The following is a 17,960-nucleotide window of genomic DNA, read 5'->3' on the forward strand; positions in this document are numbered from 1 at the left end:
TCTCCAACCCAGGTGTAGTTCCAGGAGGGTTTTCTGAGTCTGATCTTAAGTGAGGCGTCTGTCTCTGACCAGCCCCTTGTTGTGTGACAAATTTTCCTGGGGAGACGCAACACACACAGACACACACACACACACACACACACACACACGCCACATCACACAGAAAAAAGCCCACAACAGACAAAAGTACAACCATCAAACTCCAGCTTGGTAAACCAATGAGTTTTATTGGAGTTACTTACAGGAGCAGATATAACTCAAAACCGCTGCGTTACCAAAGCCCACCGGAACTCACCGCACAGCCCGCCGGCAGCTCAGCGGGTCAGACTGTCCTTTGCAGCCATCTCATGGTGGTCTCTGCTTTTTCCAGGTGGATGAAAAAAACTATCTCGGTTTCTCTGAGAGTGGTCAGTGGAGGTCTTTACTATTAATATACTCTTTGGGGTGGGAGGGCCTGACTGATGGATCTGGTCAGTTTCAGTGGCTTTCTGAAGTTATTCTGAGTTGTTTACTCTCTGTCCTATTGAGTTTCTCTGCTATGGGATGTTTCCATTTTGGAGGAAACTGCTACAACACCACCCACATCCACCGCTGCCGCCACCGCCACCCACCACCCACCACCCACCACCCACCACCACTCTCCCACCGGAGCAGTTTCATTTCCCATTAGGCCTCGGCTCTGTTGGCTCCTCCCTTCTGCCTCTGTGTACCCAGCTGCCCTACCTCATCTGCTCCACCGTATTCATTTGTTCAGTGGCCAGTGTGACACCTAGGGTGGAAAACAGCCTCACAGTAGGAGAGGGGACTGAGCACAGCACCAGTGCTCTCTGGACTGACTAAATTTATGGTTTCAGCTTGACTTCAGTTCCTGGATGCCCAATATTCCCACCCGCCTGGCAACTGCCCCCCACCCGACCCCCGCCAAAAGCCAACAGCCTGACTTCCTGAGGTCAGTGCCATGTACCAGGTTCTTGTGTTCCGGGCTCCCAGCTTTTGTGAGCTGTCGCGCACGCTAGAGTGGGCTCTGGTGACACAGTGGCAATGAATGGAAGCAAAGCCCAAGGCGGGCTCGGGAGGAAGTCTGGAGATGACAGGTGAGAGAAAGAAGACATCAGGGGACAGTGGTTAACTTGACAGGGTAGGCTCCTCCCAATGACTTAAGGAAGCTGGTGGTGGGTGTGGCTTAGGGTGAACCGGATTCCTAGTACATGGAGCTGAGCCCCCCCAAACCGGCCCCCCCCCCCCCCGCTCCCCAGTCTGAATTTTGATGATTGTAGCTTGGAGCAGTTCAGGTTTCTTGTAGGCTGATGGTCTCCTTGGAGTGGTGCTTGGTTTGTGTTTCTAATTGAATTCACCTTGGACCTGGCTTTCCTAGGTAGGGATTGGGCAGACTAAGTCTCCGTAGGAGGAGGGCACTTCAGAAGGACCAGAAATGTGAGTTAAAAGGCAGGGTGCAAATCCCAGTGCCTTTCCTCCCTCCTAACCTCAGCAGTGCCCGGGTACCTACCCAGACAAGCACTTCACTGGACACTCCTCAGCAGGAGGAGCCTGGCCTGAGTCTCTAGGACCGTCTGGGACTGGAACCTGGAAATGGAATCTGGTGCTGCCCTACGCCTACCCGATGGCAAAGAACAACATGGCCGTGTATGTGATCACCCCCAGACCACAACCTGCCACCCAGGAAACCCCACATGCTCTCAGACCAGGACAAGGTTTGAAGTGATTTTATTGGAAAATAAGAGGCAGTGTGTGGAAAGGGAGGGCAGAAGGGTGGACTAGATGGAAATGCTGTTCTCAATCAGCACCGGGTCCAGGTAGTAATATGGGAGGGTGAGGCACTTATTACGCTGGCGGATGTTGTGGGAGATCTGGTTGAGGTTCTGACGAAAAGCCTCCATACTCCTCCGGGGGGCCTCCTCCACAAAATGGATGTCTGGGAAGTGGCCAAGCGGCCGCTGCAGAGCAAAGAACCAGATGCTGGGACAGAGCCAATCCATCTGTCCAACCCTCTCTGCTGCCTCTCACTTCCTGTTCCCTGTCCCCGACGCCCCTCAACCATCCTTGCCACCCCCCTTCCGAGACGCAAGAGCCCCCGCACCCTGTCATCAGGCTCCCGGCAGAGAGTCCACAGCACCAAGAGCACAATGCATGTGGTCTTCACGTCTGGCAAAGTGTCCATGTATGTCTGCAGAGTAGTCAGCCCCTTGGTCTGCATCGGTGGGTTCCTCATGGATGACGGGAAGTTGGGCATCCAAGAGGTGAACTCCAACTAGAGCAGAGTAGAAGACATTTTCTGGGTTATAAAACACCCAGTTCCCACCAACCAAACCTGGGCATCCCTGGCAGTTGAGTTGGACCCCTGCCCTGGAACACCCTGTTTTGGATCGGTAGTGCTGGTATCCCTGATGGGTCTGCAGGTGGGTGGGGCAGAGAGACTGGACCAGGGTTACCATGGACACTGAGGTAGAAGAGGGACTCAGTTGAGACAAGCAGGGGAGGGGGACAAGTGGTGGGGGGAACTGGACCAGGGATAGTGGATTAGTTTGAGGTTCCAACGCTGCTTGGGAGGGCTGGGGCTGAGGCTGGCGAGCACAGGTACCTGGCCTGTGTTGACAGCTGCATGCCTGGCCGAGCAGGTGTACATGACCATTGTGACGTACTCGATCAGCTCAGGTACAGTTCGCAAGCAGGTGGGAAAGCCTGAGGGATTGTGAAACAGACCATGCAGTGTTAGTCCTGGACTAGGCCTGGTGCGCAGCAGAGGGTGCTCACCCTATCTGCTCAGTAGGCCAGGTGGCTGCTGGGGCTCCCTCATTCACAGAGCTCTGCCCTCCTGTGGCCAAAAAACCTTCCCCAAGCCAGGCCAAGACTGTCATTTCCAGTCTTGAGCTCACTCTGGAACCCCCTGCATCTCTGTGACCCTTGTCCTCCTTAAGTCCCCGTCACCCCACCCCGGATACCAAAACATCATCCCAAACGGCCCTGTCTGTCTGTGTCTGATCCTTTTGCAGAACTCCAATGCCCTCTCATTATACTCAGGTTCCAAACTCTTTAACCAGGGAGTGTGGCTCGGCGTCTGTCCTGGGAGGGTCTGCTGCCCTCCAGCCTCAGCTAGCTGCAGGAGGACAGGTTCCCACCTCCTTGGGATTTTCCACATGCATTTCACACCCAGAAGCCCCGCCTCCACCAGGAAAGGACACATGCTGACCTCTCGAACACAGCTCTTACTAAATGTCACCCAGGAAGCCCAGTTTCACCCAGGCCGTGCATCCCCACGCCTACCACACAGCCACTGCTCCAAGCAGGATGAGCCGCCTCCTCCAGATCCTCCAGATCCCTCATCCCTGCCTCAGGCTCCCCTAAACTGCTCTGGTTCTGCCATAGTGCAAGATGCCTATTAGCTCAAACCCTCAAACATCAGCCCAGTCTGAACATCCTGAGGACGGTACCAGGACCTATCTCGTTCCCGCTTGTGCCCTCAGAAGCTGGCAGCCACACATCACAGCTGCTGGCTAAACATTGTGCTATGACCACATGATGCTTCCCACCGCTCTCCTGGAGCCTGCTACTCCCAATCCCCCACCCACATCCTCACCCTACCCCTTCCCCACCCTCATCCTAACCCCACCCCTCCCCTCCCCTCACGCCCACCCTGGTTCCTTCACTACTGTATCTTATTCTTTCTCACAGAATGTCACAATCCATTAATTTCCCAAGTCCTCAAAGGCTTGTTCCTGGGAAGAAGGACTGGGACTCCTCCAGGTCTCAGCAGAGACAAGCTATAGCACCTGAGCTCAGACAAGGCACCAGTGCTCTGTCCCCCACTCCCCAGCTGCTGCTCTGTGGCCTAGGACAAGGCTCTGTGAAGATCCTAGGACGGTGTTAGGGCCTTCTTCAGCCACAGGGAGATAAGTGCAAGCTAGGAGAGTCGTGGGGACATGCCTAGAGACGTTCCTTGGGCCCCAGGCCCCTCTGAGCTCCCATACCCATCATACCTGAGCTCTCACGCCCCAGGAGACACTCCTTGAATATCTCCTGCACCCAGCACTGCAATTCGGGGTCACCCTCCACGGCTGCGTCATTTGGGTAATAATAAGTGATGATCTCTGTCACATACCTGCACAGGAGGTGGAGCCACAGTTAGAGTTTCTCCCATATCCCATCCCCCCGCCCCCAGGTCAAGCTTGCTTAGGCTGGCCTCAGAGCAGCCCCAGGCCTGTAGTAGCAAGGTCTGTGGAACATGTAGAGAGGGTTATGCACAAGGTCAGAAACTACTCAGAGCGATTCCCAGAAAGAGCCTAAAGAAGCTGAGAGCCCAGGAGGGGCTCTTAAAGGCCAAAGCAAGGATAACGGGGTCCCTCAGGCCAAGGAGGCAGATATATGGACAACCCCAAGCCCCAGGTAACACTCAAGTGCAAGTCCCCAGAAGTCCCCACACCCCTTCAACACTCCAGGTGTCTGTCCACTTGAGTAACACCTGCTGCTCACCCCGCCTCACCTCTCCATCGCATACCACACGGCCAAGCTATCGTCGCGGAAATAATACCCAGGCAGATCCTGGACCCCACGCTCCACAAAGTCATTAGGGATACAGAGGCTTTTGTAGGTGAGCTCAGACAGACCCCGGACCATCACCTGTGCGAAGCCCTCTAGGCCCAGGGACATGGCCTTAAGGGAGAAAGAACTACATGAGCATCCGTCTGAGCCTGCTCCCAGAATGCTGTTACCTCAGTTACCAGGACTTAGCCTAGACCCAGCCTGCCCGAGGTCCAGGGACCCTTACATTCCAAGCCCTGTCTCTGTACCCCAGATGGCACCAAATCAAACACTACCCCCTGCCCCACTCCTAGAATCATTTTTTTAAGATTTACTTATTATATATATTGCTCTCTTAAGACACACCAGAAGAGGGCATCGGGTCCCATTTACAGATGGTTGTGAGCCACCATGTGGTTGCTGGGAATTGAATTCAGGACCTCTAGAAGAGCAGTCAGTGCTCTTAACCACTGAGCCATCTCTCCAGACCCACCACCCAACCCCCACTCCCAGAATCTTAAACAAGTGAAAGTTCTGCTTTAAGACTAATGACAAAGACCAGAGGAAAACAAGTGTCCTGTTGGAGTCAGGGACAAGTCTTACCCTGGCAGAGAGACCTCCCTTGTTGAGAAGGAGGGCCCGCCCAATGCTATTGATCTGGACGTTGTAGCGAGTGTGAGGAATGAGGAGCTGGTGGGAGGGCAAGGAGGACAGTGAGGAGGGCTCTAATTGCTCCTAAGGACCTGTTCCTGCGCATCAGACATGCCCTCTTTGGGAAGTCTCTTGGGATCCCCAGATGCCTCCCAGGACTCACTGAACACCCCCCCCCCCCGTACCCACAGAGCAGAAGCTTTCGAGACCCTCTTCCCTGCAACCCTTTACCTTATACAGGGGGTGGCACATGGGCAGGTTCCTCAGGAGGGCCAAGCAGAAAGCTTCCCCGATGAGGTGGCTCTCCAGCAAGTGTGCCACCGCCTCGTGGCTGTAGAACTCGGCGTAGCGCACCCACGTTTTAGCCAACAGCCAGTCCCACTCAGAGTCATTAGGCAGGAAGATGGGACAATCAGGCCCAGGAGTCTGGCTGAGCTAGAGGTGGGACAAGCAGGAGAGTTGGTGAGAGAAGAAACCTGGCAGGAACCTCCACTGGAGGAGACACGGGAGCTCTGTCCTCCAGCCCTCCCGCCTTTGAGCATCTCAAGGTCCTTCTCTCCCCACATTTGCTCTTGCGCCCTGTGCCTGAAGCATATTTCTGGGCTTGTCTCTAGCTCCTGTTTCCTTCTTTCCTTAAGAAGCCAGGTGGGCCAGATGGTGGTGGCACACACCTTTAATCCCAGCGCTTGGGAGGCAGAGGCAGGTGGATTTCTGAGTTTGAAACCAGCCTGATCTACAGAGTGAGTTCCAGGACAGCCAGGGCTACACAGAGAAACCCTGTCTCGAAAAAACCAAATCCAAAAAACAAAACAAAACCAAAAAAAAAAATCCAAAAAAAGAAGGCAGGTGGATCTCTGAATTTGAGGCCAGCCTGGTCTACAGAGTGAGTTCCTGGACAGCCAGGGCTACACAGAGAAACCCTGTCTCAAAAAAATGAAAGAAGGAGGAGGAAGATGAAGAAGGAGGAGGAGGAGGAAGAGGAGGAGGAAGAGGAGGAAGAAGAAGAAGAAGAGGAAGAGGAAGAAGAGGAGGAAGAAGAAGAAGAGGAAGAAGAAGAGGAAGAGGAAGAAGAGGAGGAAGAAGAAGAAGAGGAAGCGAAAGAGGAAGAAGAAGAAGAAGAAGAAGAAGAAGAAGAAGAAGAAGAAGAAGAAGAAGAAGAAGAAGAAGAAGAAGAAGAAGAAGAAGAAGAAGAAGACAACTCTGAATTCCAGCACTCTGGAGGCAGGGGAAGCTGGATCTCTATACGGCCCAATCTCTATACGGCCCTGGTCTACACAGTGAGTTCTAGGCCAGCCAGAACAAGTTTGTAAGCTCCTGGCTGAAGGAGGAGGAAGAGGGGGAGGAAAGAAGAGCAGATGGGGGATAAGAAGGAAAAGGAAAAAAAGGAAGAGAAGGAGAAAAGGAGGGGGGAGGGAAGGCAGCAACAGCAGTGGGGGTGGGAGGAGGAGGGGCTGGCTCAGAAACTCCCTCTTCTGATAACCCTGCCAACCACACCCTCCAAAGCCACCAGGTCAGGTACTGTACAAGGTCAAGGGCGCCCAGGCCCTGGACAGGGGAGGGAGGGAAGCTATCATTGAACTCTAGCCTACATGTTCCACTTACAAGCCAGACAATCAGCGCTTGGCTGATACCTCCAGAGAAAAGCCTATTTCTAGTTTGTAAATGATCCTTGTGAGGATCCATGAGGAAGGAACTCCTCAGTTTGTCCTGTCAGATCAGACTACTAGGAAGCTACAGAGTCTGACTCCCTCAGTGCCACACAGGGGTTGTTCTGCAGGAGAATGGATGAATGACATCAACAAGACAAGCTCCAACCTCCTGGCCCTCAGACATCTGGTCACCTCTGTGCACATAGCACACCACGCACGCTGTACAGCTAGGGATCACGTGAGTGTACCACAGGGCCCCGCACTCACAATTAGCCACAAAGTATAATGGTATGCACATGTGAAAAGATGGATTCTCATCCCAGGCTCCACATGACCACACACGGATCAGGATATGCATGCACACGGCAACATTCTCAGACGCACACGCAACGTTGCCCACAGGACGTTACACATGAATACACACTGACACAGGCATGTGCTTGTCCATACATGCACAAGTACGAGGCTTACACAACTGTAAACCTACAGAGGGATATTGAGGCACGCGGGATCAGCACTGGCCACACGCTCACACAGTAGCTCCACCCACACCTTCCCTGGGTACCTGGATGGCGATGGGCATCATGTTGCCATCAGGACCAAAGTGCAGCAAGCAGATCGGGGCACAGTGATGCTGCTTCTGCCCATTGAGCTCCACAGTGGGAATGCCATCCAAGATGCGGTAGTCCGCCAGGTAAATATTCCCCTTCTGGAGGGGAATCACAGCGGGCAAGCAGGTGGTTACTAAGATACAGTACCCACACGTCAGGCCTTAGGTGCAGAGGGCGCTGAGCCCAATGCTCAGGGGTTGGAAGGGGTTAGAGAAGTGAAAGGTGTGATCTTGATTGATTCTCTGATGGAGAGGCCTAGAGATGCCTGGGAGGAAGCCAGCGAGATGCCCAGGGTGAGCCAGACAGGGCCTCACCTCCAGCTCTGCTTGCAGGCATGTTCCTTCGCCCAGGAACGGGGCCACCATTTCATCTGTAACTGGGAACTTGTCTGGGATCTGCGTACATCTTCGGATAAGGCCCGGGTTGATACCATTGAGGTACTGGTACCCAAAGAAGCTGTCCTCCGTCCAGTGCTCAGCCACATACTCTGGGAGAATAGTACAGAACGTCACAATGAAACCCAGCAGCACCCTCCCAGGGACAGAGAAACATCAGAAAGAACACCAATGGGCATCAAGATGACTCTGGAAGGAACTCGAAGCCCCCTAGCTTTGCCTTGAATGTCCAGAGAGGCATGGGATGAGGATTTTCAAGAAGCCTCAGAAGGATGTGTTCGCCATTCTAAAATGGCCCTCCAGCTGCTCCCACTGATCCCTTGAGAGGAGGCAGCCTCTTGCCCCCCAGAGAGCACCTGGCTGCTCTGTGCTTTATTGGGACGAGTCACCCATACCAGAGACAACAGTCTTGGTAGCAGGGAAGATATTCTTGATGTCTTTTAGTCTCCTCCAGGAGCGTTTGCGATCCACCAGGCCACGCAGTTTGAAGGCCAGAGCCCTAGAAGGTGTGATGCAAGGAACAACAGGTCAAAAGGAAACCAGGTACCCAGGAAAAATGACAGGGCCACCTATTAACTGGGGTCTCTGGGTGGGTCTTTCTGTCTCTAAGTCTGTGCGTGTCTAGTTTCAGGTTTTCTACTCTGTTTTCCCAGCTCCACCAGACCTTTCTGACCTGGAACTATTCTAAAAATGGGTGGGTAGGGATGGCATCTCTGCAGACACCCTCACACGTGTGCACTCACATCGGCCCTAGGCGGTAGAAGAAGGAGGCTGTCTTGACGAAGGAGAAACGAAGATTTGAGTTTAAGAACCTGGTAGCCTTAATGTTGATGAGAATTGGGAATCCTGGAATATAACCATCCCACCTGTGGGAAAAGAACAGGGATTGAACCTGGCATCCACTGACCATGGGGCAGCAAGAGACAGGTTCTGGCCTTGGGGGAGGGGGGTGCAGGGAAGTGGAGTAGGTAGGCCAGGTAGGCGGGGTGGGCCAGCTTCTAGTCCTTACTCAGGCCGGTTGGGGTTGCGGCACCGTCGGGGAGGTGGGTGGTAACTGGGGATGTCCACATAGTTGGGAAGGCCAGGAACAAAGACCCTCCAGCTGCAAAAAGAAACCATGTTCATGGCCCTGACACATAGGCACTGCTCCAGACAGAACACGGTGGTCCAGAGCCACCCACAACCTCTGGACCTCCCATGGCCCCCGCAGGACTCCAGACCCTTCCACCCTCCCGCTCACTGGTAGAAGTCCTTCTTGGCTCTGATCTCTTCTTGTCTGTGTTCCAAAAGGATGGGGAGTGTGTCATCTGCTGTTGTCTTTCCTGTCGTGAGACAAGGGAAGAGACTCAAGGACTGTCCCTCTCCCTGCCCACTCCTGCTTGCTTCATGTCCATCCCCAGCTCACAGGAGGGGAAGTTAAGGATAGGGAAGCCCCCTGCAGGAGAGGGAGGCTACATCTCCCTGATAAAATCTGCCATATACTCCAGCTATACCTTCAAGTTTTCCATGAACTCCCCCTTCGAGACCCACTAATGGTAACCAATAGTTCTGAAGAGGTCACTAGTTACAGGGCACTTTCTAACACGCTGCATTAACATTAATAATTTCAGATACACAAGAATAACCTAATGAGAGAGATGAATAACCTGTTTCCACAAATCCAAAATATAGAAGTCTTTAGAAATCAAGTTTGTTTTACGCTAAGCTCATTGTCTGGGTTCTAAATTTACCTGAAGCTACCTATAAGGTTTGCTTGTGACAGAATTTCTATATGTATTCCAGGATGACCTTGAACTCATGATCTTCTGGCCTCAGCGAGTGCTGGGATTGAAGGCATATGCCACTATGCCTAGTTACACACAATCTGGATTGAACTCACCTGCCACACTATAATTTTGATTACAAATAGTAGTGTGTGTGTGATTAGGAATACCCTGATGGTAGAAGTTTCACATTTTGTGTGTGTGTGTGTGTGTGTGTGTGTGTGACATTTCTAGTCTAAAAATCCAAAATGTTTCAAAATCTAAAACTTCTTCTTTTTTTTTTTTTTTTTTTTTTTGGTTTTTTTCAAGACAGGGTTTCTCTGTGTGTAGCCCTGGCTGTTCTGGAACTCACTTGGTAGACCAGGCTGGCCTCGAACTCAGAAATCCGCCTGCCTCTGCCTCCCAGAGTGCTGGGATTACAGGTGTGCACCACCACTGCCCGGCTCAAAATCTAAAACTTCTTGTCTGCCAATACAATGCTACAAGTGGAAAATTCTGCACCATGTCCTTGTGTCACAGTAAAAACTGCAGGCACACTAAAATGTTGTATAGGTACCTTCAGCCTAAGGGTAAAAGGTATAAATAAAACATAAAGATTATTGATGTTTAGACTTAAATCTCATCTCTGAGATTGCAAATATCTGCAAATACTTTAAAAATCCAAAACACTTTTGACCCAACCATTTCAAATAAGAAATATCCAATCTGTAGATATAAAGTTTTTTTTTTTTAATGTGTGCATCTGGAGCCAAAGAGATAGCTCACTAGTTAGACACACTTGCTGTTCTTACAGGGTTTGTTTCCCTGCACTCATCAGATACCCTCTTCTGATCTATCTGGGCATTAGGCATGCATAAATACTACTTGCAGGAAAAGCATTCATGTACATAAGACTAAAAAATAAATATTTCAAAAGAAAAACCTGTGTCTCTATTATATACATATACGTGCATACACACACATGAACATACATATGTGTGTAGCTTCTAAAGAAAGTCTGAATTTCAAAATGCCTCTGGCCCTAGCAATTTCAGCTAGAAACTGTTGTGTCTTGTCCATTTTACAGGGAGAGAATGAGTCCTGCTGAGGACCGGGCTGCGTCTGTCCCTCGTGCCCCACCCAGTCCCAGCCAGGACACGCAGCTCTTCCCCCTGCCTTTTATGTGTTACGTCACTGCATCCTCGGATCGTCGCTGTGAAGTGGGCTCTGCGGCACATTCATTTCACAGGTGAAGGCACCAAAACAGTACCGCGCCCAGATGTCCAGAAAATAAACGACTGGATGGATTGGATGAAGACGGAGCTGGAGCGCCACCATCTCTCTCCAGCCTCCTGACTGACTGCCCCAGGCTGGCATGTGCCCTCAGCACAGCCCTGCCATTTCTCTCAGGGGCCTCACTTGGCTGTCCTCGTCTTACTTCCATATGCCCCAGCTCCTCCTGGTGCACTCTGGGAATGGTGGTACCTCTGGAGTTGTGCAATCCAGATCCCCAGCTTGGCTCCATCCCCAGGGCGGGAGCCTCACTCCTTCGAGGGCCCAGAAGATGACTCAGGTCTCCCTGCCCTGGTGTTGCGTGGCAGCCGCTCCACCCAACCCCATTCTTGCCCAGCCAGCTAGTATCACCCGCCTGTCCCCTGCCCGTCCCCTTCCATGCCACACAGACCTATCACCATGGGAAGGTACTCTGCGTCCCCAGTGACTCCCATGATGGCATCCTCTCCCTCCCCAGACCGACCGCCCAGCCTCAGCCTCTCCTTTCCCTTGACTTAAGGCCCCATTCCCTCCTCTGAGGAGACTATTCTAGCACAGGCAAATGAATGGGTAGTCTCCTACAGGAAGGATGGGGCTCCAGACGCCCGCATCCACGTAGAGAGAAGCCTGCAGAAGCTCAAGGGGTAGAAGAGAAGACACGCCTCTTGTGGCCCTGCCGCAGCCACACTTAGGAAGCTCACTCAGTGGCTAGATGAAGATTTATGGCAGAGGCTGTGCTGCCAGGTCTGGCATTCGGCTGGCATTCAGGAGAAGTCTGGATGCCTGCGTGAATAGCAAGATCATCTATGGGAGCCGGGGAACCCTTGATGGGTAGAAAAGGCCATTGGGGATAGCAATGAATCCTGTTAGGAAACTAAGGTATCCCACTGAGGTAGCAGAGTCCTCTGACGCAACATAATGGCTTATTAGTGTGTATATAATATATGTATGTATATTATATATGTATATAGTATATAGTATATATGCATATATACTATATACAGCATATATACGATACTATTAGCATACTAATATATACTAACATATATACTAATATGTATGTATTCTTATGTATTCTTAGTGGTTTCCTAGCTGAACATATAACACATGCACACACACACACACACACACAAACACACGCATGTGCATGTGTGCCTGTGTGTCTGTGTGTGTGTGTGTGTGTGTAAAATGTTCAGCTAGGAAACTACTAAGACTATAGTTCAATTGTAAAGTTTTCATTTACCATGCATAAGGCCCTGAGTTCAAATCCTTACTATCACAAAAAGAAAATCAGGCCAGTGAGATTGAATGCATGGATATGGGCCCTTTCTGCCAAGCTAGATGACTGTGTTTGATCACCAAGATTCCCATGGTAGAGAGAACCAACCCCCACAAATTGTCCTTTGACCTCTGCTGCCATGTGGTAACACACATCTTTAATCCCAGCACTTGGGAGGCAGAGACAGAGGTCTCTATGAGATCCTCAGTCTACATGGTGAGCCCCAGGACAGCTGGGACCAGAGAAAGAGAGACCCTTTCTCAAGCAAACAATAAAATCATATACAAGGGCTCAGTGTCCTGGAGAGCTAAGAAACTAGGCTTCTAAGTCGACTACAGATCTGCCTGGAACAACGGAGCATCCTATGGTAGAGAGAGAATCCTGCTCCAGAGCACTACAGAGGTCCTTGTAGCACACCAGGCATCCAACAGGAGTCAAGGGAGAGGGAAGCACACAGGGGAGGACTGATCTGGGAATGCTCTCCGCATGAGCTGATAGTGGTCCCCGGCCTCGCCCACGTGCGTTCCTCCAGTGTGCAGGCTAAACCCAGAGCAGCACTGGGGACTAAGGCTGGCCGTGACAGGAGATCTCTGGACCTCCTAAGGCCTGGTTGGCTTGATAGGATCCTGAAGCAGCCAATCTGGAGTAGCTGGGCAAGAATAAGGAGACTCGGTGGTGCATGGGATAAGGTGGTTGGTGCCGGCTCACCTGTGGCCTCCCGGAGTGACAGGGTCTCATAGCCATCCATCCACTGGTAAGCTGGGAAGTGGTAGACGCGGCAGTTGGGAGCACAGATCTGCACATAGTTGCAGTACCAGGGGTCCTTGGGTAAGAAGGAATGAGGCTCCTTGTGCAGACGGATGATGATCAGCTCCCCCAGGTCCTGCTGGCACTGGACCGTGTAGTCATCCACCTGCACAAAACACGGGGACTGAGTAACTGGGGCAGCCAGTCCCTGTAGGCTTACCCTTTACCTAGCCCCTGCTCATGTTAGTGACACTTTTCTCCTGGACCTAGGACTGCCCAGAACAAAGATAATGAGAAGGCACAGATGTGAACCCTCTGACTTGGCTGCCCCCTGCCATCTACCCCAGGCTTATCCATCCAGTCACTTGAGTCTGCAGGAGTTATTTTAGAATCTTGGGAGCTGGTGTACAAGAGAGTCAACCCCCAGGACTTCCTAGCATCCCGCAGTCCTAGAGTGGAAAGCGGAGTGCTCCCATGCCCTCCTCCCACTTCTCAAGGAAGACATAGGAATTCAGTAGTGGCCCCACAGATGGAGCCTATTCGGGTCACACAGGAGCAGAAGGCTCTCAAAATCACAGAGTGGCTTCCATCAGGGCAAAGCAGGTCCCCACTGGCCAGGCTGGTTGGATGCCATTTGAAGTGACAGAGAATCCAATGCTAATAGAAGCCAGTTGTGATGCAATGTGGCTGAGGAAGCGTGAGGAAGGATGGGAGAGAGGCGATGGAAAGGGATGAGAATGGAAGAGAACCGAGGGAGATGAGTTCAGAGAGAAAGGGAGGGGGCAAGGAAAGAAGAGGGAGAAGGATGTGTTGGCTGGAAGAGACGAGAGAAGACAGAGCAGAGGCTGAATGTGGCTGGGGAGGGAGGGAGGGAGCCACTTGGGAGCCCACAGAGTCAGAGCTGTCCTTGGTTCTCCACTCCCCTGGCCCAGCTCTGAATGCCTCCGGGATCCCTCCATGCACCCCAAGCCTCCATCCATCCTGGGTGCCGCGCGTACACGCGCACTTACCGCTCCCGTGGCAAAGTCTCTCCCAAAGTGGTTCAGCCGCTGCTTAGAGCTCTCTCCTTGGGTCCCCACGATGGTCAGTGAAATTGAATCCAGCGTCCCCGAAAAGAAGTCAGTGCCCGTGGCCACCTTGACTTTGTAGGTGGCCATGGCCGCTCTTCAGGAGATAAGAGAGGGCTCAATACCGGACTCTATGGCTAGGGCCACACAGTTAGAAACGAGGTAGACTAGGGAAGCAAGACAGCGAAGAGCGACGAAGCAGTCAGTGATGGAGCAGTCAGCGGGAACCACTGGCCCGCGAATACCTCTGAAGTTGAGAGCAGCTGCTGCCCTTGGCGGGCGGGAGGTGAGCCAGGCAGTTGAGGCGGGGCCGGGCCAGTGGCCGGTGAGCAGGCGTCTGCGCTTGAGACCTATAGGAGCTGCTGGGGAGGAACCGCAGGCAGGGCGCTGGGTCTGCCTCTGAGAGGGCGGGCGGATGGAAGACGCCGCGGCTGTGGGAGCTGTCCAGGCTGAGCCAGGGCCCCAGGGAAGTTGGGGGAGGGGGCGGGGCAGGGCCCTCAGATCTTTATCAAACTAATAAGCTCCTTCATCCTCTTCGCCCCCATTGACTGCAGCGACAGGCACCCATGCTGAACCTGGCCAAAATCAGAAGTGACCTGCTTTGGAAGGCATGAAGAGTGCTACCGATGTGCTGTCCAGTGTCCTCCTGCTTTTGCGTTAGAACCCGGGGCCTGCAGTACACATCAGGAAGAATGTTGAAGCCAGGAGACTAAAGACCACAAGGGATTAGAGCTGTCCTAGAGAGTTCCAGGGTGAAACGGTTTGGAGCGGGTATCTGCTGCTTCCTTCCTAGCCAGTATTTACTTAGAAGAAACTGGTGTTGAATTCACAATCAGAGGACAGTTGAGAGAAAAGTTGAGGCAGGAGAATAAGGCTAAAGAACTGGGGAAGTGCAATTCACTGTAGAGAACTTGCAGAGAATGTGGGTGACCCTGGGCTCCATCCCCAACCCCCAAAGGAGTCAGGCTAGAGTCAGGCATGGTGGTCCACACCCCAAATTCCAGCTACTTGGGAGGCTGAGACAAGAACCACTAATGCCTGAACTACAAAGGAAGATCATTGTCTCACAGAAAAAGAAAGAAAGAAAGAAAGAAAGAAAGAAAGAAAGAAAGAAAGAAAGAAAGAAAGAAAGAAAGGAAGGAAGGAAGGAAGGAAGGAAGGAAGGGGAAAAGAGAAAGAAAAAGAAAAAGAAAAGGAAAAAGAAAAAAGAAAAAGAAAAAGAAAAAAGAAATAGTTAAGACTGGAAAAAAACTTTTTGTCTTAATGTCTGGGTATCTATAGGAGTGATTACCACTTGGGTGCCTGGTGCCTGCAGAGGCCACAAGGTAGCACTGGACTCTCTGGAACTGGAGTTATAGAAGGTTGTGGGCCACCATGTGGGTGCTGGGACTTGAACCCCAGTCCTCTGGAAGAGCAGCAGTGCTCTTAACTGCTGAGTCATACCAGTCTCCAAATTAAGATATTTTACAGATGAACGCCCTAGAGATTATAAGGCGTGAGAGATAACACAATTCAGACATGAAATGCTTTCTTATCCCATTGATCCAAAGATTCAGAACAGACAAAACTTGGCACCTCTTACACAATTCAGACCAGTGAGTACTTTTGGAATGGGGAAACCATGTAGGCAGCTAGAATGTTCTCTCTGCTGATCTGGCTCTTATCTAGGACATTTGACATATTTTACTGTATCTGTGCTGTTCTTCAGAATTGTAAAGAACATACTTTTACCAAGGAAGTCTAAACAAAACAAAACAGAAATAATATGCTAGTCATGATGGCTCATGCCTTTAATTCCACCACTCTGAAGCCACAGGTAGGTGAGTAGGTGAATCTCTGTGAGTTCAAAGCCAGCCTGATCTACATAGCAAATTCTAGGTCAGTTAGGACTAGATAGTGAAATGCTGTCAGAAAAACAAAAAACAGAAACAACAACAACAAAGCCACCAGAATGGAAGGAAGGAGAAGGGAGCCAGAGATGGTTGGGTAGATAAATGTACTTCCCTGTAAGTCTAATGACCTGATCTGAGTTTAAATGCCCGGGTGCCCATATCCCAAGGAAAAACTGACTAATGAAAGTTGACCTCTGACCCCCATAGATGGTACATACTCTTACATACATGCTCATACATACACATCAAATAAATATCTTTTTAAAAAAGGAATAAAACTAGAAAAAGCTGGAATGAGGGCTAGGATCCAGTGAGGACTGAGTTGGTCAGGAAGCCAACCTTCTGTCGTCTCCCTCTTTCTCTCAGTTCCTTCCCTCCACAGACCAGAGCACACTCTTCCAAGCATCTCAGACTCAAGGGGGCAAAATGACTTTGGAACTTACTATTGAGATGAGGACAGGCAAGCTTATTTATTCAATATGATTTTGGACATTAAATAATCTGGAAAAAATAAATCTGAGGTGGAAGGATATTGAAACCAGGGGACCAGTACTAGTCTCTGATTTAAAAAAAAAAAAAAACACACACACACACAACACGCCGGGCGGTGGTGGAGCACACCTGTGATCCCAGCACTCTGGGAGGCAGAGGCAGGTGGATTTCTGAGTTCGAGGCCAGCCTGGTCTACAGAGTGAGTTCCAGGACAGCCAGGGCTACACAGAGAAACCCTGTCTCGAAAAAAAAACCAAATCCAAAAAAAAAAAAAAATCGTAGCAGGTCGAGCTGGGGACAGATGGCACCTTGAGTTAAGGAGCAGGGGTCTGAGCTGACAGGAGGAGTGGTAATCTGACTTCTGCTCCCACCGGATAGTGTCTGAGACCCAGGGAGAGTGAGGAGAGAGTCATGTCCCATCTTCTGGAACTGCCCTCTTCCGGTCCACCTCCCAGGGCAGCGCCTGTCATCCAGGAAGCAGCAGCTCCGGTTTCCTCCCTGGTGTCACCCTCCTGTCACCATCAAGGAAAGGTTACACAGTGACCATGCCAACCTAGGGACAAAGAGTCAGACCCTGGGACAGAGAGAAGGTAACCGGTAGTTCCGGGTTGGAAGAGGGAAGGAGTTGTGACTGCCGTTCAGGTCCAGTTTAGAAACAGGAATGTGGTCGGGGCTAGGGACTGAAATGACTTTTTCGTGACTCAAACCTGCTTAGGTAACCGGGTGCTCCCCACCGTGCCTCGTCATCAAGCCTGGCTGCATCTCTGCCTTGCCTTCCGGATGATGCCACGTGCGTTTTTTTCATTCACCAGCCCCTGCTGCGTGTCCAGCTCCGTATCCGGCGTGGAGAACATGTGTAACCAAAACAAACTGTGCACCCATGGAACGAACACTCTAATGAGGGAGCTAGATAACATTACATAACAGCCAAAGGCATTAAAAAACATCGAGTGGCAGCAAGTGTTGAAGAGGGAAATATAAACCAGGGGAGGGGACGCGGTAAAGCGCGGGGGCCGGAAGGGGAGCCGGAAGCAGTTACAGTGCTTGCCTACAAGGTTCAAGCCCTGTTTTGATCACCACACTGGAAAAGAAAAAGAAAAAAGAAACTGGGGCCTTTGTAAGGAAGGCTCAATTTAACTCTAAATGGTTCTCTGCGATACAGCCAACATCTCTGTTTTGTATCCATTTCCCTACCTTCTTGATTACTTACTTGGTTTGGCTTTCTCCCGGTCTCCTGCCGTGTTACCTGACACCATCAAGGAGACTTGTGAAATATGAGTCTCTGGTTTTTGTTTTTTGTTTTTTTAAGATCTGTTTTATTCTTATCTTGAGGGGCTGCCTCTGGAGTCGAGAGGTTAGATGCACCAGGAACAGGTGGTTAGGAGATATCTGTCATGGTTGCTGGGAATCACACTCAAGTCCTTTGGAAGAACAGTGCGTGCTCTCGACCACTGAGCTATCTCTCCAGTCCGGAAACCTAATGAATGGGTGGATTAGCAATAAGATAATGGTTGCTGTGTGGTGGCGCGAGCCTTTAATTCCAGCACTGGAAGGCAGAGGCAGGCGGTTCTCTAAGTTCAGCCTGGTCTACAGAACAAGGTCCAGGACAGCCAGGGCTATACAGAGA

The 17,960-nt window shown here is 51.2% G+C and overlaps 1 protein-coding gene across 1 annotated transcript; it reads right to left on the reverse strand.

Annotated features, from left to right (window-relative positions):
* Window positions 1–1,737: 1,737 nt before the first annotated feature.
* Alox12b (arachidonate 12-lipoxygenase, 12R type) lies at window positions 1,738–17,295 on the reverse strand. The gene is made up of 16 exons (XM_052197315.1): window positions 17,041–17,295; window positions 13,893–14,620; window positions 12,844–13,048; window positions 9,083–9,164; window positions 8,852–8,944; window positions 8,586–8,708; window positions 8,238–8,341; window positions 7,762–7,934; window positions 7,402–7,545; window positions 5,419–5,622; window positions 5,140–5,226; window positions 4,499–4,668; window positions 3,996–4,117; window positions 2,600–2,700; window positions 2,099–2,269; window positions 1,738–1,955 (listed from the first exon to the last, which is right to left on the reverse strand). Exons 2-16 carry the CDS (start codon window positions 14,037–14,039, stop codon window positions 1,776–1,778), a joined length of 2,106 nt encoding a protein of 701 aa, XP_052053275.1. The 5' UTR covers window positions 14,040–14,620; window positions 17,041–17,295; the 3' UTR covers window positions 1,738–1,775.
* Window positions 17,296–17,960: the final 665 nt, after the last annotated feature.

Source organism: Apodemus sylvaticus, chromosome 10 (assembly GCF_947179515.1).
Source record: "Apodemus sylvaticus chromosome 10, mApoSyl1.1, whole genome shotgun sequence".
NCBI classification, from domain to species: Eukaryota; Metazoa; Chordata; class Mammalia; order Rodentia; family Muridae; genus Apodemus; species Apodemus sylvaticus.

Excerpts from the sequence above, each read along its gene's own strand:
- Alox12b (XM_052197315.1), bottom strand. The coding sequence starts at position 14,039 with ATGGCCACCTACAAAGTCAAGGTGGCCACGGGCACTGACTTCTTTTCG. Across the intron at positions 13,049-13,892 it reads GAGACTTTGCCACGGGAGCG|GTGGATGACTACACGGTCCA; the intron begins GTAAGTGCGCGT and ends TGTTTTGTGCAG. Across the intron at positions 4,669-5,139 it reads AGGGAGGTCTCTCTGCCAGG|GCCATGTCCCTGGGCCTAGA; the intron begins GTAAGACTTGTC and ends TTCTCCCTTAAG.